Raw genomic sequence first — 25840 nt, forward strand, 5'->3', positions numbered from 1 at the left:
AACTTTTCACCATTAGTAAGTGGGCAGCATTACTTTTGCATGATAAACCTAGCAGCTCCTGTTCCTTTAGGAGATGAAGGCTGTACCAAAGGGGTAAACCCTTATTTCATCTAAGCGCAGGGGAGCATAGAAGGGGCTCAGCATTTAAGATTAGGAAAAATTGTTTTTTATTTTTAAACAAAAAACAGCAAGTAATCTTACAGACATTTTAGTAAAACTGGCCTTCCAGGAAAGGTGTCTTAATTCTCTCAAGCCTCCCAGTTTCTGATGGCTAAATTTGCAGCCTTCCAAAAGCTAAGCCTCTTCTCATTTAAACGCCGTCCACCTCCTGTCCTTGGCTGGAAGACAGCATTCCAGCCGTGTCCACAACATGGTGCAGCTCCTCAAGCACACAGAAACTCCTTCCCCGTCCCTTCTGCCAATATTCATGCTGCTAAGTGACCTTCAGGACTGTCATTGGCCACCTCAGGAGTGGGTGTTTGGGGGAAATCCTGCCCTGACTCACTCCCACACTACCTATCTTCACAGCCACAGACTTCCGAAGGGCACGCAAACCTCCAAGGCATTCGTAAGCATGGAAAGAACTTCCTTGATATATCTGTCATCTTTCTTCTGCATAAGAATGCCTTCCAAGCCAAGCAAGGGAAACGGGGAGGAGTTATTGTCACTGTTTCTAATACAGTTTATTGTTCATTACACCCTGCTTAGAGACGCACAAAAATAAAATCAGGCTGCCAGGAATTGTTCTAAAATGTCTTCAGCAAAACTGCATCTCTCCCTTCCAGGGATCTGTAGGCAATTGATAAGTATATACGATATTGCATAAACAAAAAAGGCACCACAATCCCATCCCACATCATATGTTGTCTTGCCAAAACAGCTGTGTTTATGCCTGGCATCACTGCACAAAGTGTGTCAACCAAAACTTTGCTAACGCATGGCACTGACGCAGAATTCAGCCAGTCTTTGCAGTCCAACTTACTCTGAAGGAAAAATCCACTCCTTTTTCTTAATATATACACATGTATATACATGTATATAAAATACATTAATTGTTTCAGTTTTGCCCTAGGGTACCAAAAATGGATTTCTCCTCTGAAATACGCAGCAAAATGCATTGCTGCTCAGTCTCTTCCAATTGTGCCAATGCAAACATTTCTGTAGCTACACAACAAGCTGTATCAAGAAAATTATCTGGCTGAAAACTAAGCCAGGAAAAAGAAATAAATCAAAATACACTGGGTTTCTTTTTACCCTCTCAACTGGACTAGTCCTTTGTCCTGGTGCAGTAGATGGCCACACAACATGTGGGGTAGGACACACTGGAATAAACAAGTGCCAGAAAGCACAAGAGGCTTGATTACCTTTTTTTTTTTGCTTAAAGAGTGCCTTCAGCTACATTAGTCGATCTAGAAGAGCTTGTCATGACAACATGAGACCAGACACAGCATCTACTAAATTATCACTTCATCATTCGCTGTATAATTCTGGGGCTTTTCTATTCATTTGCTTTCTTCATTTCACCAATGAAATCACAATATCCTTTGCTTTACGTATCTATTTCACGTAGACAAAAAACTTAACTGCTGAACTTTTAACAGTCACATTGAAATGTGTCCACCACAGCACCTCCGCATTTAAGAATTTTGAGACAGTTCTAACAATCCAAGCTGCAAGTCTACACAGAAATTGCATTCTTGTAGGCTGTGTGTTTACTAGCCTAACAAGTCACTTACAGGAACCTGGGAATTAAAATTCCTTTGGGACAATTATCAATGTAAAAATGGAGATCTGCATATATGAAGATGTTAAAAGACAGCTAATGCAGAACTTGTAATTAAGCCATTGCCAGAAGTCATGTCACAGTGACTTTCAATGTGGTAATTTCCAGAGAACAAATAAATCAACTTATAGATTGTTATCAAAACCAAAAGTTGCACAAGATGAGCACCTCATGCCTCATGAAAGCCCCTACTCTGTTTCATTGCAGCAAAACTCTTGCTTTATTCACAAATTTATCTTTAATTGACATCAATGAATAAACTGAACTTATTTCTAGGTAACAAAAGTAATTATTTCTACTTAAAAATTTAAGTAAAATAAAAACTTAACACCCAAGGTTTTGTTGCATACAAAGCCCAACCTAGATTTACTTACACAGGGAAAACTTCCTAGGAGTTATGCCAGTGATAACAATTACCTAAAAAAAAAATTACTTAAAAAAAAAAAAAAAAAAAAAAAAAAAAGAACTTTCCCACTGACTTAGGAACAACAGCAGCAGCAGCACCAAGTTACTTCATTAAGAGGATCAATTAGAGCTGTCTGCAACTGCTGAGAAAGCGCAACACTCAAGAGAATTTAAAGTATTCCTGGAGAAAACACTGTCAACTACACAGGAGGGAACATTCCTGTGCTGGCAGACAGGGAGTTATGTAAACTGTATGCACAAAGAAAGTCATGTATCTTCACTCACCTCCTCCATCTCAAAGGAGTCCTTCTGCTGCACCATTAGGTTGGCTATGGACGGGTTTGCGAGGGGGGCGCAGGGGTCTCTACCTGGTGACGCTGAGGACAGTCTCTGTGTCAGGACACTGCTGTCAGAGGTGCTGGAGCTGCTGCTGAGGCCTGGAGAGTCCAAAAGACCGGGTTCTTCACACGGCCTGTCCTGGGCACTGGCCAGCCTGCCCCCCTGCCCATCTGCTGGAGGCACAGAACCCTCTTGTGCACCGTCAGTCACAGCAAGGAGCTGCGCAGGTCCCTCTGCATTCGCAGCCTTTGTCTGACTGCTGGCTATCTCCTCCCTTACAGTAGCCAAAAAAGAGGGACAGTCTTTCTTTTTAGGATATTTTGGCAACTTAAATTCATTTTTAACATCATTTTCTTCACTCCCTAGTTCAGCTGGACTTTTCCCTTTTTCAACAGGTGAAGGACTTGAGGAGCTGCTGCCATCAGCTTGCTGTGTGGCACACAGATTGAGTTTTGACAAGGTCTTCATTAACCGACTGGCTGTGTTGCTGCGGTTCAGAGGGGGAGGGCTGGATGCCTCCTTGCTGGAAGACACTGAATTCATACTACCAATTTTCTGCAAAGGAGTCCCAGAGACTTGAGAATACAAAGAAGAAAAAGCATTGGCCACAGTAGTAAGCACTTCAACCTGACGAAAACGACCTGCACAGGAACGAAACACAAGGCATATCTGAAGAGGGAATTTTGATCATAATCTCTGCCCAACCCCACACATCTCCTCCTACTTTTATCAGGGGCATCTAAGGCTGAATGAACACTTCCTAGGTCTGTAACATGAAAGTGATATCCTAGTATGGACAGAAGAATCTTTACTAAATGAACAAGACCAGCATGCAAAGTTCTCCCCAAGTAAATAAGTGGCATATGTGTGTGAATGCAAGTTTATTTACAAAATGCTAGAAAGGAACTGTTACTCGTATTGCTCTCTCCATCTACAACTACAAAAGGACAGCTATGCCCTCATTTCAGCAGCGCTCATTACTGATCCAACAAAGTACTCCTGTCCAAGTCAATAGAAATACTGCCCCAGATTTAAACAATGACAAAAATAGGTCACTGCCACCCAGAAAAAAAATCCCACCCAGAGACTGAAGAACACCAGAAATAGAGGGATATTGCTATTTGTTTCAGTGCTCTAAAGCTGCAACAGAAGAGAAGATTAGAGTAAGAGATGAGAATGATACAAACCAGAAGGCAGCATACCTTACAAGATGCCTTTTATTTCCCCCCCGCCACTACAAACCCTTCCACTCGCCCCGAGGAGTACCACCCTGGTGGTCACCTCTTGCCTATTGAAAATCAAGCAAGAGTTTTATTATGAATTCTGAATGGAATGTGAACTTTAGGCTGTAGCAATAGTTTTGCCAGAATATTAGATACACACCTCTTTTGGAGTTGTTTACGCAGTTAATAAACTCATAAATAAACTGTGCTTTAAAAACATACTTACTTGTTAAAGCAAAACTTGGATTTTCCACTTCCATGCGCTGTATTTGGGCATTCAAAAACACTTTGATATCTATCCCTCTGGCAAACGATGATGAATTAAAAAATCTCGCTGGAATTTTTGAAGCAATATCTGGTTCATCTCTTCCAAACCCAAGGTTATAGAGCACTTCTTCAGGATCTTCCTCATAAAGCTCCAGTAATTCAGAAACACTAGACAAATGGAAGATGTTAGCCATCTACCTGTCTCCTTTTAAGACACAGTCCCTTCTATCAAACTGCTAACTCAGCCCAGTAACCACTTTGGTTTATCGAACTTTTGACTCCTACAGCTCAGACTAATTTTAGAAATAATTGTGGACATATTTGCATCTAAAGTTTTTGTTCCCATCATGAGAGCCATTGGCCCAGACACATCACAGATCCAATTCTGTAATTTTTAAAATCAATCCTTATCTACAGAACTCAAATTTTAAAATGTCATTAGAATTTCAGGCATTTTTAATGTTTAGGTCCATTTGTTAGCACTTACTGAAAACCACAACTAAAAACAAACAGAAGTTTTTCAAGCAACCAAATGAAAACTCCCTTCTCAGCTACTAAATGCAGCAATGCACATGAAACGAGCCAAGTCCATTTAACTGAGAAACAGACCTTTTAATAGTTTTACCTTGAAACAGTCGCGCTGCTTTTTCCAGAGCCGGTAGAGTTCATACTTCTCCCCTTCTGATGGAACTGCAGCCTCCTGTCCTTTGCCAGTACACCATTGCTGTCAACACAAACAGAGAGGACCCCTGTGATAAACCTCTTTTGTTCAGGGACTTGAGTCTCTGTCTTGCTGGAGAGCTAACCTGCCAGCACTGCTGAATTTCTCTTTTCCCCTTCAGTGTTATCTGGTTTATATTAGCCATGTCATGTACTGAAATGCAGAAACAAAAGCAAACCCTGGGCCACCTCAGTAAAAATGTACATAGACAGTACAAATTTGAAGGCAAATGCGAGCTGAGAAAACAAACCCTGATCTGCCCTTGCTGCCCCACCCTCCCTGTTCCCACCCTCCCCCAGTAAGGAAGCCCAGCCTCGGTGAGCTGTCTTTGCCCTGCCTTTTCCTGCCTGCCATAGGCGGCTGCCTCCTCCAGCAGGACCACCTCTCCCTGCAAGGGCACCCCCTCCCCACCTCGGGTACCCTGCTCACCCCACTGCCACCCACCCACCTGCAGTGTAGGACTGTGACCTGCCCAGACCTGGCTGGGGAGCCTGAAAAGCCTCCAGGCAGGAGGAAATGAAGCAAGACAAGCTCCAGCCCACACTGCTGGCCAGTCTCTTTCCCAATCCCAAACTACTTCTTCCCTGCATCTGGAGAAGCTGCTTGAGCATTAGGTGGTATCCTGGGTTCAAACATACTTTTACTGTTAATCTCTCTGAGGAACAAACTGTTCCCCCCCAGAACAGCCACCAAGAAACCAAAGGTGGCAGAGGATTCACCTAAGAGTGTATATTTATTTATGGAGCCCAGCTCAGGAGGAATAGAGAGGATGCTTTCCACAGGGGCTGTGCAGTATTCGCTGAAGTTTCAGGGGTTTTAGTTTCAACACATTTTATTTAGAAGCTCTAACCATCTCTCCTCTCTCAAAGTCTTTTTTCCCTGCTCCCAAAAAACATCTGCTGTGACAGGCAAAACTAATTTTCCCTTGAAATTTCTGAAACAGTGAGCAATCAGTGAGGCAAAGGAGGTTAATCATGCTATGTTGCTAGGATTTGTCATTTCTCTGTTTTCCTCCTGTTATGCTAAAATCTATGTCAGGTCTGCTGAAAGAATAAAAATCCATTTTTTTTTTTTCTGCACCTCCTAACAACTCTTTCTGTGTTATATAGATTGTTTCCTTTGCTCTCATGTAAACAGTCATGAACAGAAGAGCTTTAGCTCTGTGGTGGCCCCTATGACTTCCACTGCTCATTCTCTCCCCTACCCTTCAGTATAAATATTCCTCTGAAGTAAACAAACACAAAAAAAGATGTTACCATGTTTCTGTTTGGGTATCACTCCGTAGATGATTAGCTGTAGAGAAAGAAGAAGAAATAGTTACATCCAGACTTCTTCAGAACTACACTTCTCACAATCAGTATGAAGAAGCAGACAGTGAGCATGTTTACCAACAGTCCTGCATAAACCAAATTTTACTTCTTCCATATAAATGTGATTGTCAAGGGTTTCTAGTATACAGCTGATATAAAAATGATCTGGTTTATTAAAGCTCTGTTTAAAATTAAATCTCATATGGACACATGTTTACATACTGTCATTAATCTTAGTACTCAAAATTTAAATTGTGGTAAGTAATTGCTATATAAACCATTTATTGCTTTGCAACCGAAGACATGATTACCAGCTGCAGGGCTGTTCCTGGGTGGGAAGGGGAGGAGGACAAGCAGGCATGCAAGTATTGCTCCAGTAGAGAAAGTAAAGAATATAAGGAAGGCAGCTGGCCCCACAGCCAGGTGCTGAGACTATTTGTTCATCTTTTCATCAGCAAAGGGGGGGAAGGGCCCTGGCTGCCTGAGCTGTGCAATACACAGACGAGAGCCCAGTGAAGCCCTTGGTGCTGATGGGGCCAGCAGACATGCTCAGAGTTGATAGGGCTCAGGAGAGAGGCTGTCTGCCAGGTACCAAGCACCTGGTCACCAGGCTGACAAGAAAGCACCTTCTGCAGCTGGATCACATTGAGGTGTCCCAGGCAGCATTATTCTTTTGGAACTGAACTTCAGACTTAAATTACAGGTTCACCAATGAGGCAACTCAGCATTAACAACTTGCCCCAGGAGACAGGCAGGCAAGGAGCACGTGTCTGTTACAGCAGCCCTCAGAATCAGCTATGAAAAGAGTGATGTCACACAGTGCCAGGAAAACCCTGCATCTTGACCCGCTGTGCCAGCAGGGTAAAGTCAGCAACCACCAGTAAAACGTGGAAACCTCACAACCTCTCTCTTGGGTTCAGAGGCATCACAAAGAAATGTATGCAAAACACAGATCCTACATCTCTTCTTTTTAATATTCTTGCCTATAATATGAAGGTAAAGCTATCTGTAAGGATTATCCAGTGACTCAGTTGAACAGCTGACCCATAGGTTTTACCAGCTCAGCAGTGGGCTGGGGTTACAGCTCCCTGCCCAGTGCCCTCTGTACCATTCACACAGGGCTCTGGCTTGTGTCTGGAATCAGGCAGTCATGGCTGCACAAAGGGCAGGCCATTCATCCCAGCCTCAAAGAGGCTGTCTGTCTGGCAGGGCACGCAGCACTGCTCCAAGCAGCTCTGTTGTCCCCTTGTTCTTGCATGGGAAGCAAAGCCCAGCAGAAACATCCACATCCTTACCCAGAAAAATCAACCAACAATTCTAGTACTGGGATCCTTTCATCTGTACAAGCTAAATCATGCTATAGACCCATAAAACCCAGAAGTCCTAGGAAATTATAAGCAGAAAAACTGAAGAAAGTGACATGATGTACTAAAATCCGCTGGTTCTTGTGTTCTTGGTCACATGCTCAGACCCTTGGATTATCATTATACAGAAATTCTTCCAGAAATTCTTCCTATGAAATATTTGTACTACAGGCAATCTAATAAGTGGAAAAGACTCTCAATAGGAAAATTTAATCCTATTTAATCTATTGCAATAGGAGACTCATTTACTGCTTTTCCATCATTATCAGATCAAGATCATTACCAGATAAACTTTTTTCCTTAGAAGACTTAAATATTTAAAAATTAAAGATATTTCCTTCCTCCAGGCCTTGTCCCACTACTCTGACACTACAGGCAAGACTAATATGGAAAGAAAGGGCTTTCCACCAGTTCCAGCACTTAGCAAAAGCTGTAATTCAAAAACATTAAAAGCTAAACTCAGAGAGTGGTTTTTTTTTTTTTGTTTTGTGTTTTTTGTTTGTTTGTTTTTTGTTTGTTTGTTTGTTTTTGCTTTAACACCGAAAGCAGATAATGTCTTATATCCCCTGTCCCACAGATAATCCCAAGACCTGGTCTGTGAGGCTTTTTTTTTGCTATTTTACTACAAGATGCTGCTGTTAGAACAGAATCCACAGTGCTTTTGCTAGTTGGTTTATGGACAGCTCTAATCTATGATCAAGGCTAGAAGTCTTTTTTACAAGGTTCATGGGGAACAGACACATCTTCTTCCCCTTAAAAAAGGGAAGAGAAAGAAAAGGCAAGCAGCTAACAGCAGAAGAGTGTATATTGTGGTTGATCCAAAATACTTACTCAGCATTGGTGCTTTTCAATTTCAAAAGCACTTAGCTCTTAATGGGTTTGCCTCTTGGCTGACAGAATTTCATTCCTCCTTTCAAAAGCTTGCACATGCCACTCCCAAGGGATTCAGTGGAAGTGGGGCATGCATGGCTGCCAAGAGTAACCCACGGACAAGAAGAGCAAGTAGGAGAAATCATTCTCTCAGAGCCTTGGTAAGTGCTCCAGGCTGTGCTGTCATCGTGGGCATTAAAATGAGAGGGCAGAAGCAAATTCAGAGCAGCCTCTGACCTTTGGGTCAGAGACCCAGAGTGTTTAACTCTAGCAATAGTCTAAATAACTTTGAAGAGCAAATATTCCTACATTTTTTGTGTGTTTCATCCTGATTTTCTAGCCAATGCTGTCCTTCAAAATAAAAATCAGATGACTGAGTATAATTTTTTTTGCTAAAAAGAGTCATAACCTGCCACACCCACCTTCAGCTCCCAGGGATAAGTCATCTTCAAAACTTCCTCCATTTCTCACCAGCATGCCTGAAAACATACAGTTAGCACTTCAACAACTACAATGCTCCAATGTTTTTCTTCCAGCTGCTTATCTAAGGGTATCAGCAAGACACTTCATTTGATACAAGAAATAACCAGACTTTATTTACAATCCCTACATCACTCATGCAGTTAAAATGCATTAAGAAGCAAGAAGTTACATTTCAGAACACAGTCAAATGATTTTGAAAGGGAATGATGAAAGGGAGCACTGCTTTAATTTTGTGCTCAGAAACACCTCCAAGTCAAATTAACTTCCAGTGGGAACCTGGAGGTGCCACTCAGCACATCTGTGCCTTCTGCTGCTGTGTTATCTGTCCTCCAGACATCTTACCAGGAGAATCCAGAGTCTGAATCCAGCTGGGGCATTCCCCTCTCATCTTCCTGTACCAGATTAGGAGCTGAAGTGAAGACTCCAGGAACAGCAAATAATTATTCTTCATCCTGTCACTACCTGTACATTCCCATTGTACTTTGAACTTTAGTATTTGGACCTGCTCAGATAGTAAAATTTTCAGGTGTGGCAACCACAGTTATTAGAGGCAGAGACTGCCTAAATGCTCACCAGTTTGGAGACAAAATCACCTCCCTCTTTTACACATCTGGGTGTTTTTTTAGAGCTTACTAAGATCTCCAGAAAGATTTATTCAGGTTCTTTTCCCCCTTCTCCAGTTTCTTGGGCACAATTGCTCCGCTGTGAGAATAACTCTGCAACACTGACCAGGCTGTGGTTTTTACTGCTACTGAAGACACCAGGACTCACATTAATGTCCTTGAAAACACAGTTTCCAGCAAAAGAGATTTCAGTAGGTAAAGCCCTTCCTTACCCTTCAAGAGAGGATTGCTTTGCTCATCCAGGGAGGCTCCCAGAGGCGTTCTGAAACCACAGGAGAGATTAACACTACTTAAAAAACTTGCTGCTTCATGTCCTTCCTTACAGCATGTAACAAGCTTGTGATAGCAGCAGTTGTCCCTCCCTCCCTCCTTCCCTCCCTCCACCCCCAGAAAGCACAAACATCTGACGACTGGCAATAACTTCCTAAACAGTTCCCAGCCCTCTAAATAAATACACCTTGCAGAGAAAAACGACAAAACATATTAACTGCAAAGCTTGAACACCTGCAGGGGCAGCAGCCCCTGTTGAGGAGGGACTTCTCAGCAAAACACCTGGAAAAAAATGAGCATGAATTTTTGAATTGATTAATTCAATTTAATTTATGTGGCAAAAACTGTTGCCATTTTTCTACACATTTAAAACTTCTTGGAGAGAGAGGTGAAATGTTGTGTTTGATGATCAGGAAGAATTAGGAAGAATCAAGATAAAAAGTCTTGACAGCTATGTTAGCTTGCCAGTTCTGATGCTTTATAGGCTCTTCTCAATAGTTCTTTTTTTGGATGATAGCTGTTGCCTGAAGGGCAGGGGATTTGCTGAACCTCATGGTGCTGGAAAGGAGCAGCAGAAGCCTCACAAATGACAGCCCCAATCCCACTCTGGGTTCACACTGTATTTATTGACATTAGCTAGATGTTTCTACATCTTGTCTCTCAGACATTTAACCAAAGCCTTGTCACTTCTAAGTAGCACAGGATTAACTTTCAAAGCTCAAAACAAATTCAGAAATATAATACTCATAAAGAAGGAGAAAGCAGATTATTTATGTGCCTACATTATGCATGTTTCATTTGGATTTTTAATTAGACAAACACATAAACCTGCCCAAAGACCTGAAAGTAAACAGTGCTCTGATACTGTATTTATTTTGGTGCCATAGCCAAATTAAGCAAGGAAAGTTTGCATCTGCTTTCTAACAGACCTAACACTTCACAACCTTATTTTTCTTTCCCCTCTGAAAAGAGCTGCTCTCTCCAGACACAGCCTGTTGATATGGAGCAAGCTCACTTCAACATGCCTTCTGCAAAGCAAAGCAAAGCCCCACCATGGTGACACTCCAAGGCAAACAGCCAGAGCATCCAGGTGCATTAGCACATTCCAGGGGACAGGAGACACTCTGCTGAGGGTCAGATCTCCTGTATTTCTGGAGGTCTGTCCAGTCAAAGTCTGAAAAAACTTAGGATATATTGTCTAAACCTGTCATGCTACACGAAGCCTTATGTTCTGAGGTAATAACTATGCTGGTTGTTTACTCAGATGGGTGCACTCCCAACCTTCTCCCTCTCCTTCCCTGGTGGCTACTCCCATGCCTCTATGTTTTTGATGTAGAAACTTGCTGGCATTGACTTTGACAGCCAAGGTCAGTGCTGCATGCAGTGGCTGGCAGAAAGCAGCAGTAAAAGCATCCATCAAAGCTGGCATTTTCCTTTAGAAATTAAGTCTGTCACCATTACAGCACACTACTAGCTACCAGAAAAGCATCCTTGTTAACCACACCTTGCTGCCCTACCTGCACTGCTGCACACAGCTGCCATACACCCCCTGCCTTTGAAAAACTTGCTCTTAAGAACTAGACAAAACATGAGTTTAAACAAAGAAAAAGTACCACACAAAAATCCTTTTGGACAACAGCATGGATAGCTCTGCCTTTCTGCACCAGGTTCTTTTCCACCAGCAAGGCCCACAGCTCTGTCTCAGGATGGGGTCTCCCTACCACAGGCAGCCTTAAGGCTTCCTCTCATCCCAGAGCCTTGTTTGTTCAGCTACCAGGTGTGGTTGGGTGGTCTGTCAGAACAGGACAAGGGTTTTGCACTGTGCCGTGGAAGTGAATAAACCTCAGCTTTTAAAACCTTATCTGGGCAGAAGCCATGTTTATTTTAAACTTGAAGCAAAAAAATCTCTTCTTTCTGAGGCATTTCAAGAACTCACTTCCTGCGTATCTACAAGAGATGGCTCCTAGATACTTCCCACATCCCCTGTACTAACTGGCAGAGTTGAAATTTATTCAATCAAAATAATACACGTCATCATAACAGTTGACAAAAATTTTCTTTTTATCTACTAGTATAATACAAACACTAGTGCTTCAAATTTTATGAGTTTTATTATTACTTCAAAATGCCTTTCAAAGTACTGGGGAGAGAGAAAAAGAGGCCTTTTTCAAAGGCATGTAATTCCTAAAAGATGAATGAACCAGAGACTTTGAGTAACACCTGACATTTTTTATGCCTCCATAATTCTTATCACAGTATGAGAAATACTTGCTTTTTTGGTTTTGGAGTTTGCTGCTAGCTATTTCTTTATAAGAAGCCCAAAACAACAATATGCTTATCTACCAAGGTAAATAACATGGGATATTAGGAACTTTCCTCTCCTCTAAAGCAGATGTGAAACAGAGATGCCAAGTTATAAAAGCCTTAAACCACTAACATAAATATCAAAGGACAGCTAGTAATTATTTTTATCCATATTAGAACACTACTGATGCCATTGTCTAAACACAATATCACTATTGTTTGTTTAGAAACAAACAAAGGAATAAATCTTACAAGCAGATCTATTTGTGCTATCTATTTATGTGGGTTGATATTAAGGCTTTTTCTGCTGCTGCCAACTCAAACCAGAAAACGAGATTTTAAAAGTGCCGATTTTCTTCTGATTTCATAAACATGTACAGAAACTCAGAAAATGAGAAGGACTACTTTTAGAAAACATGTAACAGAGAAAACATTGTATTCATTAACTGAATCTTCATTTGTAGTAATAGCTACATGGTAACTTGTTAGGGAGCTAACTTGTAAGAATAGAGTTGTGTCATGGAGGGGAAATAGAAGCTCTGTTTGTGTATTCCCACAATTTTTAGCAATCAAAGTTTGACAGAAAAACCAGTGTTATTAAACAAGTAAGATATTTCAGGGAGAGAAACTTACAAATTGTAAATTTCAGAGAGAACAACTTACAAATTGTAAATTTCACAACCGTTCTTTTTAAACAAAACACTGTAGTGTCTGCAGGGCTATTCTGTCCTCTGTTAATGCTGTCCTCTCTTCCTATGTACATTGTTATCAAGAGACAATCAGTGCAAGGTTTCTATACATACAATCACTTGTAACACTGCAAACTGAATTACCACTTCACTGCACATGCTAGCAACTGCTTGCATGTACATTAGGCACAAAAAAATAAACTCTTGTGCAGTTTAAAACACAAGGGGCTGTGCAGCCCTTCACAGGCAGCTGGGATTGCACATGAACCTCACATGCTGGCACCCTGCACACCACAGAGCAGAGGCTAACTCCTGCCTCAATAGCATTGTGTAGGAAATCTTCTAAAAGTCTTTCTGAGGAGAACACAAGATTTCTCTGAAACGACTTACAATAGTAAATAGCTGCACTTTAAAAGGCTTCTGTGGAAGGAGCTCAACAGGTTTCAGTAACATGAATTACCTAAATTTGCATTTCTGTATTAGCAAAAGAGTCATTTGTTATTTGTAAAACAAGAGTCCCATATTTTGGGAATCAACCGCCAGAGAAGCAAACACATTCCACAGAAATGTGTGGTGCCAGTTTTAACAACAGATATCAAAGCATGGGTATGAAAGTGCAAGCTTTGTGTTATTACTGAAGATTTTAGGCCATCTATTAGATATTCATGTTGTCAGTTTGCAGCTTTGTGCTGTTCCTTGAATTCTGTATGGAAATGTTAAGAACTACAGCACCAGAGAAGGTTCTACACAGAAATCCTGCTGATTTAGAGATAGTGGCAGTGCAGCATTAGGAAGAGCCTCTTCCCCCTCCAGTCCTTATGTGTTTTACCCTCCCCACTCAAAAAATACTCCTAAGGAAGCACTCAATTCATAATAGTGATTTTAAAGAAAACAGTTTAGTAGACCAACAGGACACAAGATCTGAGGTAAAGTCAGAAAAACCTTCTCCCATTCTAGCATTTTGGAAGAATAGTCTGTCAGGTCTAAACATTGTATTTTAGGGATTAGGAGATTTCAAGTCTGTAGCTGCCAACACCCTATCTGAGGCACAGGCTGCAAAGATCTGAAGAAAACTATATGGAGGATCCTGCAGCTATAAAACAGCCCACACTTCAGTTCCAGAGCAAGATCAGTCAGCTGCATACTGGACCAAGAGATCACACAGGCACAGGCTAATCTCAGTGGTAAATTCTTGCCTTAACATAGCTGCTCTTAAAAGGAGAAAGAAACCAGAAATATCAAATATCAGAGGCCTTGAAATGTCATTGTAAGCTACTGGAAAGCTAATTGTTAGCTTCTCCCCATCAGCTCTGCCTCCAATGGTGTTAGGACTGAATGGAGAGAAGGACAGGACGACAGCAGCTGCTACTGATGCAGCATTTGTGCTTTTATGTGACTGAGCACGAAGAAAAAGTAACTCCATCAATACCTGTTCTAAACGCCAGAGATTATTTTGTAACAGTAATAGAAACACGGAATACATACACCAAGTTAAGACACTCAAATCAAGTTATTCTAAGCTGTGCCATGGCTCCTGAGGGCCCCTGAGCACAGAGGCCGCGCCGCGGAAGCGCCGCTTTTCGCAATCTGCACCAAAAACCAAGCCAGGCAACAGTGGAAGCTTTAGCCTGGAGCCCCTCGGTGAGAAGCACTTCCAAAGTAACGCTGGCTCCCTGACCCCGTGCCGGGTCCCCCCCGGGGTGAAGGCGGCCGGTTCGGTACCGACACCCCGGGGGGAGCACACAGAGCCCGGCGGGGCCGGGCCGGCTCCCCGGGGCCCGCAGCACCCACCTGCAGTCCTTCAGCCATATCGCGATCTTCTCGTTGGGGACGCTGTGGCAGCCTTGGGGCAGAGCAGAGAGAGAAGCCGACAGTCAGTACCGGAGGCCGCCCCGCGGGGGTCCCGGCTGCTGCCCCCGGCACTGACCTGCTCCTGCGGCCAGCGGCAGCTCACCGCCGCCGGGATCCTCCTCCTCCTCCTCTTCCTCCTCGTCTTCCTCCTCCTCCTCCTCCTCCTCGCCGCGGGCCAGCGCCGCTGCCGAGAAATCCTCCGCTTCCGACGCCTGCCAGGAGTCGCGGCTCTTGGCCCAGGCCTTCCTCTTCTGGGTCGCCCCGTGCCACTCCTCCGCCGCCGGGGGCTGCTCCATCGCCGGCCGGGGCTTCACGCCGGGAGGCGAGCGCCGGGGAGAGCCAGCCTGCCGGGAGAGCGGGGATGTGCCGTCCGTCCGTCCGTCTGTCCGCCCGTCCGGGGCCGCGTCCGCACAGCCCCCGGAGCGCGGCCGCCCCTCCCCGCGCTGTGCCGCCGGCCGGCCCGCCCCCAGACCCGCCACCGCCGCCCCCCGCCGCCCCCGGCCCCGCGGGTGTCGGCCCCGGCCCGGGCGGGCAGAGCCGGGGCTCCCGCCGTACTCACATGTCGCGCCGCGGCGAGGAGGCGGCGGAGGCTGAGCCCGCCAGGGCTGCGGGCGGCGGCGGCGGCTCTGACTTCCTCATACCGCTGCGGGATGAGAAAACTCCGGCCACGTGACGGCGGCGGGGCCCGCGGCACAGCGGGGCCTCCGCCGGGGCCGGGCCGCCGTCCCGGGGCCGCGATGCGGGGCTGGGATGGGGGAATGGGATGCGGGGCTGGGATGGGGGAATGGGATGGGGGAATGGGATGGGGGAATGGGATGGGGGAATGGGATGCGGGGCTGGGATGGGGGAATGGGATGCGGGGCTGGGATGGGGGAATGGGATGGGGGAATGGGATGGGGGAATGGGATGGGGGAATGGGATGGGGGAATGGGATGCGGAGCTGGATGCGGGGCTGGGATGGGGGAATGGGATGCGGGGCTGGATGCGGGTCGGGATGCGGGGCTGGGATGGGGGAATGGGATGCGGGGCTGGGATGCGGGGCAGGGATGCGGGGCTGGGATGCGGGGCTGGATGCGGGTCGGGATGCGGGGCAGGGATGCGGGGCTGGGATGCGGGGCTGGATGCGGGGCTGGATGCGGGTCGGGATGCGGGGCTGGGATGCGGGGCAGGGGTGCGGGGCTGGATGCGGGGCTGGGATGCGGGGCTGGATGCGGGTCGGGATGCGGGGCTGGATGCGGGTCGGGATGCGGGGCTGGGATGCGGGGCAGGGGTGCGGGGCCGGGATGCGGGGCTGGGATGCGGGGCTGGGATGCGGGGCAGGGATGCGGGGCCGGGATGCGGGGCTGGATGCGGGGCTGGGATGCGGGGCAGGGATGCGGGGCTGGGATGCGGGGCTGGATGCGGGGCTGGGATGCGGGGCAGGGGTGCGGGGCTGGGATGCGGGGCTGGGATGCGGGGCCGGGATGCGGGGCTGGATGCGGGGCTGGGATGCGGGGCAGGGGTGCGGGGCTGGGATGCGGGGCAGGGATGCGGGTCGGACCCGCTGCGGCCCCTCGGGCTTAGCCGGGTTCGGAAGGGCCGCTCCCGGCCTGGGCCCGTAAAGGATGTTTCCAAACTAAAAAAGATGCAGTGCCGCGAAGAGAGACTTTGCAGGGGTTTATCCTGGGGGAAGGGGAGCAGGGAGCGCGGACGAGGCGCAAGAAAAGATACAGGACGTGTACTGGGTACACACACCTTCTGCCTCCCTTCCAGGGGTGTGAAATTAGATCAGCCTCTGCTCGGGCACAGGCTGGGGGCTGCAGGGACTCCAGAAGCACCGAGCCCGGCCTCTTAAAATCTTAAGGTGCGTTTGTAGAGTACATCTCCTTCAGCATGTACTTAAGCCACCAGAATCAACTGAAACCGCAGCAGAAGACAATGAGTCCCCACAGGTGGGAAGGAGGTGGCACACAAAAGCTGCTTTCACTGTCCCCTGTTGAGGTGTTAGCCCAGGTCCCTGCAGCCCGGGCGCCGTGCCAGTGCCCTGCCCGCCTTGGCTGCCCCTGGCCCCGCAGCAGCCGTGCCTGAGGCCGTCACTGAGGGCACGATGAGCAGCTGGTGCCCACCCTGGGGAGCAGGGCACTGCTGTCCTTTGTGGGGCCAGGCTGGCACATCCCTGACACTGCCGCAGGAACCTGCATGCCCAGTGAGCTCACCTGCAGCCACAGAGCCTGGGAGAAATAAGGGCTTTTGAGAAAGGTCTTTTACAATATTTTCATGAAAAGATGCTACATTAGTAAGCGCAAGCAGCAGAATTAGCAGAATTAGTGTTCTCTGGAGTTGTAAAACTGTTGACAGCCAGGCACACTTCATGTTTAAAGGCAAATCTGCCTTTGGAAGAACCAGGTTAATAGTACCCAATAAATATTCTTTCATTATCTAGCTTTATAGCTAAAACCTTTGAAGGAATTTCTGTGAAAATTTCCCCTATAAAATAAAAAATTGATAAGAAAAAAGTTCTTGTTTCTCCTAAACCCCTCCAGCCTACCCACTACTTTACACATATACAGCCTTACTAAGATAAATTTCCCCTCATCGCAAGTCATTTTCCTAAACACACTCTAATTTTCTGGATGGTTTATATTGAAATAAAACCAGAAGAACAGTAGCACAAAGGACAAACAGAGTGCATTAGTATTTAATTTGACCCTGAAAGTACACATCATTTCTGTACATTTTGAGATGGTATTTTTGAATTTCTTTAAAAAAGAGCAAACTACATTTGAATCTTTCTTGTTGATCCTCAAAATAATCAAATAATTTTCTCAGCAGGGCATGTTTCACACACTACAGGTTTTGCATAAGCTGATATGGAGCGTGTCCTGAGCCACGGGTGTCCCACGTGGTGAGTCAGAGGGTCAGCACAGGTCCTGTGCCCTCCACAACAGCCTGCTCAGGCTTGGACTTCAGCTGAGGCCCCTCGCAGGTGTATTTATAGTACTGGAATCTTAAAATCTGATTTTTTTTCTGGCTTTGCTGGCAAGCCCCTAGCACAGCATTACTTTGACATAATGGCCAATATTTCCATTTTACGCGTGTGCATAAATAGATGTACCTCTTAAAAAATGGCCCTTTGAGGTTGAGCTGCCTGGATGAGAGCTGTAAGAGAGGCATGGACGACCTGGAGAAGTTTAACCCCTGCCATTGTTTGCTGCCTAAGGGGGAGCACAATTTCTTCTTCAAAGTTACAGTTTCACTGGCACAGCTAAGGGTGAACAGTTGCAAGCTAAAAGCAGCTACTGTCTGGCCGTGCCAATACATCCTTAAGGAGTTCTTAATCCACAAATTACTGACATTATTGTCTCTAATTGCTTGTCTGTTGTGACAACACTTACTCAGAGAATGTTAGAAATGTAAACAGCAGCCAATAGCTTTTTGCAGTGAAGTCCTGCCAGTACTGGGCTCTCCCTTGCACCTTCATACCATACCAGCAAGATCCCTTTTGTCTCTATATGAGTAAAAATTGCACAGTCAAATCCTATATTAAGCAGAACATTTTTCAAGGAAAATATCTGGTTTGTTATTTCTTTTAATACTTGTAATCAAAAAGTCAGTTTGTTCTGTAATAGAAGTTCCTCTTGCTTCAGAATGTAATTTGTCAGTTGTACTTCAATTGACTGGGAAAAAAATTATGTCATCTTGTCACTTAAATTAGACCGATTTTTTCCCCCCAGAGTATTTTGAAACTATTCAAATAAAACATTGTGTAGCCATTAATTAGATCAGGGATACATTGTGCTTTATGTTATGTCATAAATTCCCAAAGAAAGATTTATAACCACAGCACCATTAGCAGTACTACTAAGTACTACCAAGTAAAAAACACACAGACACACACATTTTAAGAATAATAATTCTCACATTTGTCATCTGGGTGCTGGCCCTGAGCATATGAATGTGTGTTTAAATACACACAGAGAAATACAATTTAACTCAACAAATACCACTAAGCCTTTTTTCTTAAGAGAACAAAAACCTTTGAAGAGGACTTAATTCAATTTTTGCCTGCAGAGATTTCTTTCAGAAGCAGTATTGTGTAAAAAAATACATTCCTATATAACTCAAAGCTATAAATGAGGTGCTTCCACAAGTTCCCATGAGCACTTGTTCCCATGTCTGAGTCCACTGTCAGGAGCATTTTCCTGCTACATTTGGGCCAGGCTTCTCCATGCTTTTGAGCACACTGTGTCCCTGCTAGTTCTGTACATCAGGAGACCCTCCAGTGCTCAGGAAGGATTACACAATTTATCTATATCCCTCCATACAGTATGAGGAGATAGGAATGAGCCTCTGGAAACCAAAGAAATATTTCCAGGCTGCATAGCTGGGCCCTTGGTAGCATGGTCAAAGCCTATGCTTTCTCCTCTGCTGCCTTCCCATGAAATGCAGGCATCCAGTGCTGGAGGAGGATTGGAGGAAATGGGATCAAAATGTGCTGGTGAGATCTGGATGGGTCAGATTTGTAATCTGTTTCCTGTTTTCCAGCTCAAGTGAGGGCTAAGCCCTCTTGGGATGAACATCTACAGGAAGACCAGGCACCAAAGCCCCATTGGCAGATCTTGCCACAGAAGAGACACTGTGACAAATGGGTAACACATATAGAAGCTACAAGACAGAGGAATTAGCAATAGGTTTATAGACAAAGATAGAAATAATTTTTTTAAAAAAAATTTAAACCCCAACAAACCAAAACAAACAACCCCCACCCCCCAAAATTAAAACAAAACAAAACAAAACAAAACAAAACAAAACAAAACAAAACAAAAAAACACCCCAAAAAAACCAACAACACAACAAAACAACAAAAAACTTCAAAAAACTCCCCAAACTCTCTCTGTGGTTTGTATCTTTCTTTGACAGGAGTAATGGGAGTTATTTCATAGGTGTGCATGCACAGAATAGTGCAGTATGACAAAAACCTTCTGTTGGTCTTTCATGTGGCAGTAGAACTGGTTCTTAACAAGGGGAGAAACTCCGTGCTGCTGCCTAATGTGGTTTGATCCTGGGACTTGCAGCTCCAAGTCAGCAATGTTTCATGACCACAATTGGATTTCCATATTACTGGCAGACAGAAGAGAGGAGGAGCAAACAAATAGTTCACCTTTGCAAGCGTTGTAACAAAAAAATATTCCTACAAAGTAACAAAACTATGATAAATACTGTGCAGTTATTTGCTTTGGCAGGGTCTGTGTTTAAGAGCTGGAGAATGCATGAAGAAACACACAACCCACTGTCATGCACATCTTTAAAGTTTCCACAGCTCCATTTTAGTAAATGTGCTTTGTTAAATTAAGCAATTTCTTTGAAGCCAAGATTATTAAAAAAAAATAAATTTAAAAAGCCAACTGAGGCCTCTGCTATGCTATAAATGAGAAAGACATGGCCAGACATGGGTAGTGACTATTTCATGTCAAGAGAAAGGTCCCACCAATGCCTTTTGCAATCTTCTGTTCAGATGGCCCACCACAGGGGTGGACAGTTTTGTCTCCTGGCATTTCTATCCTGCATCTGCAAAGGACAGCAAAAGGCTGGAAGTCAGTCCTTGCAGAGCTGCTCCAGGGTGTTGGTAGCTGGGGAAGTGCTGCTGCCTTTCTTCAAGATGATTTGGCAGCTTCCCAGCTTTTCCATGTATATCTTCACCTCCCTGGTCCTTCTAGGTAGGAAACTGACCAGCACCTCTCTCTTCTACAGAGCATCTGTAGTTTTCTCTCTACCAGTGGAAATTCCTCTTTTTTCTCTCTCTCTCTTCTTGTTTGTTTGTTTGTTTGTTTGTTTGTTTGTTTGCCTTTTAGGCCATTGTCTATTATTTTAGGCCTTTTGAAAGCCTTGTTTCTTTCACAGTGCTGACCCCAAGCACCCCCATAATATCTGCCATTTCAGACGTTTGGGGATTTTCTTAACATACTTAAAAATGGAAACCTCACTTGTTTTCCTATTATCCTGTCTTGCCAGAACCAAATTGAGTAACCAGAGTACTATGTTGCTAAGGCAGAACAGACTGTCTCCTTTTAACCTATAAAATATATAGAACATAAGATGATAATAATCAAAATCATGCCATGAAACAATAATAATATGCATTCCATATTTTTCCTAAATTTTTATTTTTAAAATTACATAATAAAAGAGAAATGCTGCAAGTGAAAGATAATTACATCTAGAGTATCATTCAGATACCAGAGTATCTTTCTCTGTGAAGAAAAGAAATCATATACTTGACTTGGAACCATTACTGTTGCTGGACAGATGTTCTCTCTCAAATATGTAGAGTAGAAAGGATGGAAAGTAACCTGGCAGTTTTACTCTAATAAACTAAAGTGTTAGGACAGTGTCTACAGCTCCTACAGCTTTGCCAGTCATTTTGTTTAAACATGAGTGATATGCATAATGTTTCTATAAGGTGAGAAACAAATGCAGTAAAGTTCATGCAAACTACATCTCTTCAGGCTCTTTTCAAACCAAATGTTGTCTGGTTTATTAAGCCACTTGTACTTCTGGGACCTCTTGCAGGAGTAGGAAGGAGGAAAAAAGCCACTTCCGCCGGGGCGTTGACAAGAGCTATAGCATAGCAAGAGGAAGTTTCTAAAGGAAGAGCCGGATATCTGTACTGAAGTGGATTACAGCTGCACCACCAAGCCAGAGGGAGAGAACTGAGGCCAAGGGCACATAAATATATGAAAACAAGCAGCTTGGAGAAGAGGGAAAAGCAGCTTTAAATCTTTCAAGAAGTAAATGCACTCCATGTCACTGAATTGTGGCAGTGAGTAGCTGTAATTTTTGATGTTCCTATCTTTACCAAGAGATCAAGCAAAGGAAATTAATCCACAGATTTAGGAAATTAAGGCTGTTGTTAATTTAAAAGCCAATTCTATGCATTTGCTCATTCAATGCTGTATTTCTTTAAATTTAGCCACTGTGTCCATTCCCTTACTGAGAACTGCCCATACAAGACAGTCTGGGGCCATGTCTATTTATGCATCTGTCTCCTATACTGTAGGATTCTCTTCTCTACTTTCACAGTTGAAGTACATTAAGATGGTAATTTCATTTACAAATACTGTGACTACACATATGTTTTAAGTCTTATATTTTCTGAAAGGCTGATAAAGGAACTACACATGAAAAATAAAGGGGAGATATATTTATCTGCATTTAAAAGATCTTTCTTTATCTTATCTTTCACATTCAAAAGCACTCAGCTGATATTTTGTCCCGTTTCTGCTCTCATTGGGATACCTGATAAAACTGTGTGTTTAGAACAATTAAGCTTTCTAACACGCACTGAGGTATGGAGTAGGCAGTACACTGTCCCCACTCACAGCAAACTGCAGGAATACAAAACAAAGGAACTCAGCAAATCCAGATCTGACCAACTTAATTTGGGTTTTTGCAATGAAACTGTGAGATAGAATTTCATCAGCTCCAGAATGAATACAATTATATTTTCTATGGATTTAAATTGGATATTTTTGCTTGCATTATGTCTTTCATCATTGGATGATTCATAATATGTCTCTTCTATATATTGCCTATTGTAGATAATGAGCAACTTCATGGTGCAACCTTTGCATCTCAGTTCTCCAACTATTTATATCATGAAGTATGATGAATACTTAGCATCACTGAGTCCTCTTCCCTCTCTAGATCTGGGCTGAAATTGGCCTGTGAGATCAGAAATTATGACAGGAGGAGGAGAAGAAAAGAATCCATTCAATTCCTGTTTTCATAGCAAATAAGATGAACAAACAAATGCAGAAAGCTGACACATAAACAAGCCCAGAGGACATGTCCCTTGCTCATCATCTGAACGTGAACAGCTCGGGGTGCGTGACTAGCTACTTCTAAAAATGTGCTCTCAGATATTTACCCAATGTGCTAATTCATTTCTGGGCTTGACTCTGCTCTAAAATTAATGCATTTCCTCTCCCTGGGCAGTACAAGGAGTTCCAGAGTGATAATAGTATTGACTTTAAGGCGTTGACCAAGTTATCCTATAGCTGTGACAAGCAGTAGAACAAAAAGCATCAGGAGAAAATTCTAAACAGAAACCAGTAAGAGTTCCCAAGCAAAACTACAGCTAAAGTGGGCTAGTCTTAAGAAATTCACATTATTTGCTATAAATCTCATTCACTCAGTGCTGAGACATCAGTTCAAACAATTGAGCTCAGAAGGGCATTGGTATCCATTTGATGCATGGCAGCAGTAGCATGGGAAGGAGGGAGGGAGGGGATCCAGGTGTTACAGCTTGTTTGAGATAACCTTCGGCCAACAATAGACTGTCAATTAAAAACTACTGTAGAAGGCAATAGAAGAAATTTGTTACTGCATTTAAAAGTCCAGTTTATAATCCCATTAAAATTAAGCTGGAATAAAAGGAAGAAAACAGTGGTTTTCTCTTGCAGTGTGCAGTAACATAACTAGTCTGAATTTGGGGGTAGTCACAGAATTGTGTAAAGACCAAATTTCCTGTGTGAAGCTGACTAAAGACAAACAAGCATATTTGACTCCACAAGCTTCTCCACACCAATCAATAAATTCTAAAGAAAGATTTGTTTACACAATTCAGTAACTCCTTGATGAGACACTATGCTATTTCAGCTCTTTTCTGTTGACATTTAATGGTCAGATGGTATCATGCTAAAGAGGGTTTTCCAGTCTAACAACTCTATTTCACTGTACGTATTTTTAAATGTTTTAAATGGATAGTCCAGTGTTTGAAGCACAGGATATTTCTTTAGCTGACTGGTCAGAAGCTGGTCTGATCCGGCAACAACCAATGGCCATTCCTGACCTGCAATTCTTTGGTGACTTTTATGGATTCATTTGATGTGCTCAACAGAAGTAGCTGCCACTGGGCAGGAGGCCAGGTAGTGAAAGCGTCACATTTTGCACTAATTAGGTACCTCATTCCTGTCTGCAGTTATGGCTGGCCAACCCTTTGTGCACAGAAGTCCCATTAACTTTAAGCTTAGCTCCTTAAAGGGCATAGCATGGGCTAGTAGTGGTAAATCTGACACCAAAAATAAATGGGAGCAAAATTTGCCCTGCCTAGAGAAATTATTCTGTTCCAAGGAAGTTCAAGCCTTCTGGTGTTACATTATCAAAGGGCTTTATCTGTTCAGCTCCCTTTAGAGCACTAATTAATTCAAACTCACACAGTTCCAGTCCCTGAATTCTGCCATTGATTGTCCATATCCATTTGACAGATTAAAATATTAACTGGAATTCCAAGTGCAGTGTCCAAAAATACAAACTCATCTCTTCAAAATTAGCTATCAGCCAGAGGAAAACTTTCCTTCCTTGCTGTGCACTGGGAAGAGTCAATGACTGCATGTTCTCCAGGAAGCTGGTTAAACCCACAGAGCTTCAGTTTCCCACTTCCCTGCAGTCAGGCAGCACTCCCAGACTTTGCCTCTCTCTGAGTACACAGCCATTTACTATGAGAATGCTTCAATTAGAGCCATTAGGTAAAAAATTCAGGCTGGTAGATATGGAAAGGATACAAAAACCCTGTCCTGCTGAAGATGAGGACTCCACCTTTTGTGTAAATAAGTTAGGAGTTAGTTTGAATAGGGGAGGTGCTACAGAACACACTAGCTGAAGGATAAGTGTTGACATGACATACTTTTCCAAAGGCTTCTATCTGTGCTGCTCTAGCAGGACACACTGGACTGTGATGCTGTGTTTGGTGCACGTCCCTCTTTTCAACAAACTTCTAATTTCACTATGGGAAGAAATGCATCTTGAATTGGGGCTTCCTGACAGGAACAAGAATTTGGTTTTAAAACACTGTTCATATATCACTTAGGCTTCACTAGCACTGGAAAACATGAATTACATTTAAAAATTCATTATTAATGTTGAAGATTATTTTGACCCCTCTATGAATGGAGGCAGCTGGTTTGTACTTCAAAACATGCCATTTGTGGTCCTCCCTTCCTTGGTACCATATTCTGTAGAGATGTAAGGTGTTGTACAGTAATGTCTAACATGCATTGAGTGTCACTGCTGTTGTGCTGATGTCTGTCGATCCTGCCCTGCCACATGCAGACCATCCAGAGCTTTTGACTCATGAAAAGCTGGAAGAGGGCTGTGTATCTTCCTGTCTTCCTACAGAAAATGTGCTTTTCACTCCTCAGAACACCCTGGGACACAGCAGAGTGCCCTGTGTGCAGCAAGTGTGTGTCTGGGTGTGCCCTGAAGCGAGCACAGGAGACAATACAGTCGGGTCTTCCTCCCAGAAGGGGGAGGAGGTGGCTCTGAAGCTTGCCAGGGCATTCTTCAGCTTCAAGGAAAGGCTGAAGTTTTCAAGGCATAGGAACTGCTCCCAAAGTGGTCAGATGAAGGTAAGAAAGGCTGGTGGGGGGTGAGAGAAAACCCCTTCCTCTACCTTCCATCCTCTGAAGGAAGTTCCTCAACACCATGCAGGTGGTTTGGCAATGACATGCTGCTAAGTGGCATTGCAATAACTTTTTCTATGTGACAACAGTTTTTTGAGAAACATTTAAATGGTATCACCAAAATATGCCTAAAGTGATCACAGGTGCAGAAAAATGCCAGAGTGGCCTGACATTTAAAGCCATATCAGTACCCTTTTAGGAAATAATATGCAAAGATCTGGATATTTTTCCCCTTGGTTGTTAAAATTGGCATGTTAGCAGTGCACTGCCACAGCTGAACCCACATGTTAAAGCTGAGATCTCCAAAACTATATCTTAGGATCTTATGGATACAGAATTTCACGAGGTGGATTTGGTCAGAGTGGCAAGACTTACCATGTAGGAAAATTCATTATTGTAATCACCTGAATATATTGAAATCTACACTTTACACGAAACAATGGCATCTCTAATGATAATACTCCAGCACCTCAGTTTCACTGCTAGATTTATCATCCATTCCTTCTCACGCATTTTTTTTTAATGCCTGTGTGCACAAGGGCACACAGGAGACGATCACATTCACACAGAAAGGCTTATCTGTGAAATGCTGAGGTCATTAATCGCATGCAGCCAGCAGAGCACCACAGGAAACATGTCTCCTTGCTGTAAGATGGTTTTGCTTTTGTGCAGACAAAAAAAAAAAAAAAAAAGAAAAGAAATAAAAGAAAAAACAAGAAAAAGACTGTCCCAGCATTTTCTGATATGTGGTTCTTTGTTTTAAAGATTACATGTGAAGGAATAAGTATCCTGGCACTGGTAAGCACACCATAGGCTAGGAGCTTTTTATTTGCTAGTTATTGTTTGTCCTATAAATGCTAAAGTGAAATGACGCAAGTGCCCTTTTTGTTGTCATATTG

The 25840-nt window shown here is 43.7% G+C and overlaps 1 protein-coding gene across 1 annotated transcript in view; it reads right to left on the minus strand.

The window, feature by feature from the left end:
- Positions 1–14785, minus strand: part of ITPRID2 (ITPR interacting domain containing 2) — a 45731-nt gene extending 30946 nt beyond the window's left edge. Inside the window, exons 1-8 of the mRNA XM_083865327.1 lie at positions 14579–14785; positions 14443–14494; positions 9601–9650; positions 8705–8761; positions 5995–6031; positions 4643–4741; positions 3977–4185; positions 2474–3168 (exon numbers count right to left, since the gene is read on the minus strand). Of these exons, the coding sequence (XP_083721453.1) occupies positions 2474–3168; positions 3977–4185; positions 4643–4741; positions 5995–6031; positions 8705–8759 (1095 nt within the window). The 5' untranslated portion in view covers positions 8760–8761; positions 9601–9650; positions 14443–14494; positions 14579–14785. The remainder of the gene's footprint in view (positions 1–2473; positions 3169–3976; positions 4186–4642; positions 4742–5994; positions 6032–8704; positions 8762–9600; positions 9651–14442; positions 14495–14578) is intronic.
- Positions 14786–25840: the final 11055 nt, after the last annotated feature.

The sequence above is a fragment of the Zosterops lateralis genome, assembly GCF_965231275.1.
Source record: "Zosterops lateralis genome assembly, chromosome: 7".
NCBI classification, from domain to species: domain Eukaryota; kingdom Metazoa; phylum Chordata; class Aves; order Passeriformes; family Zosteropidae; genus Zosterops; species Zosterops lateralis.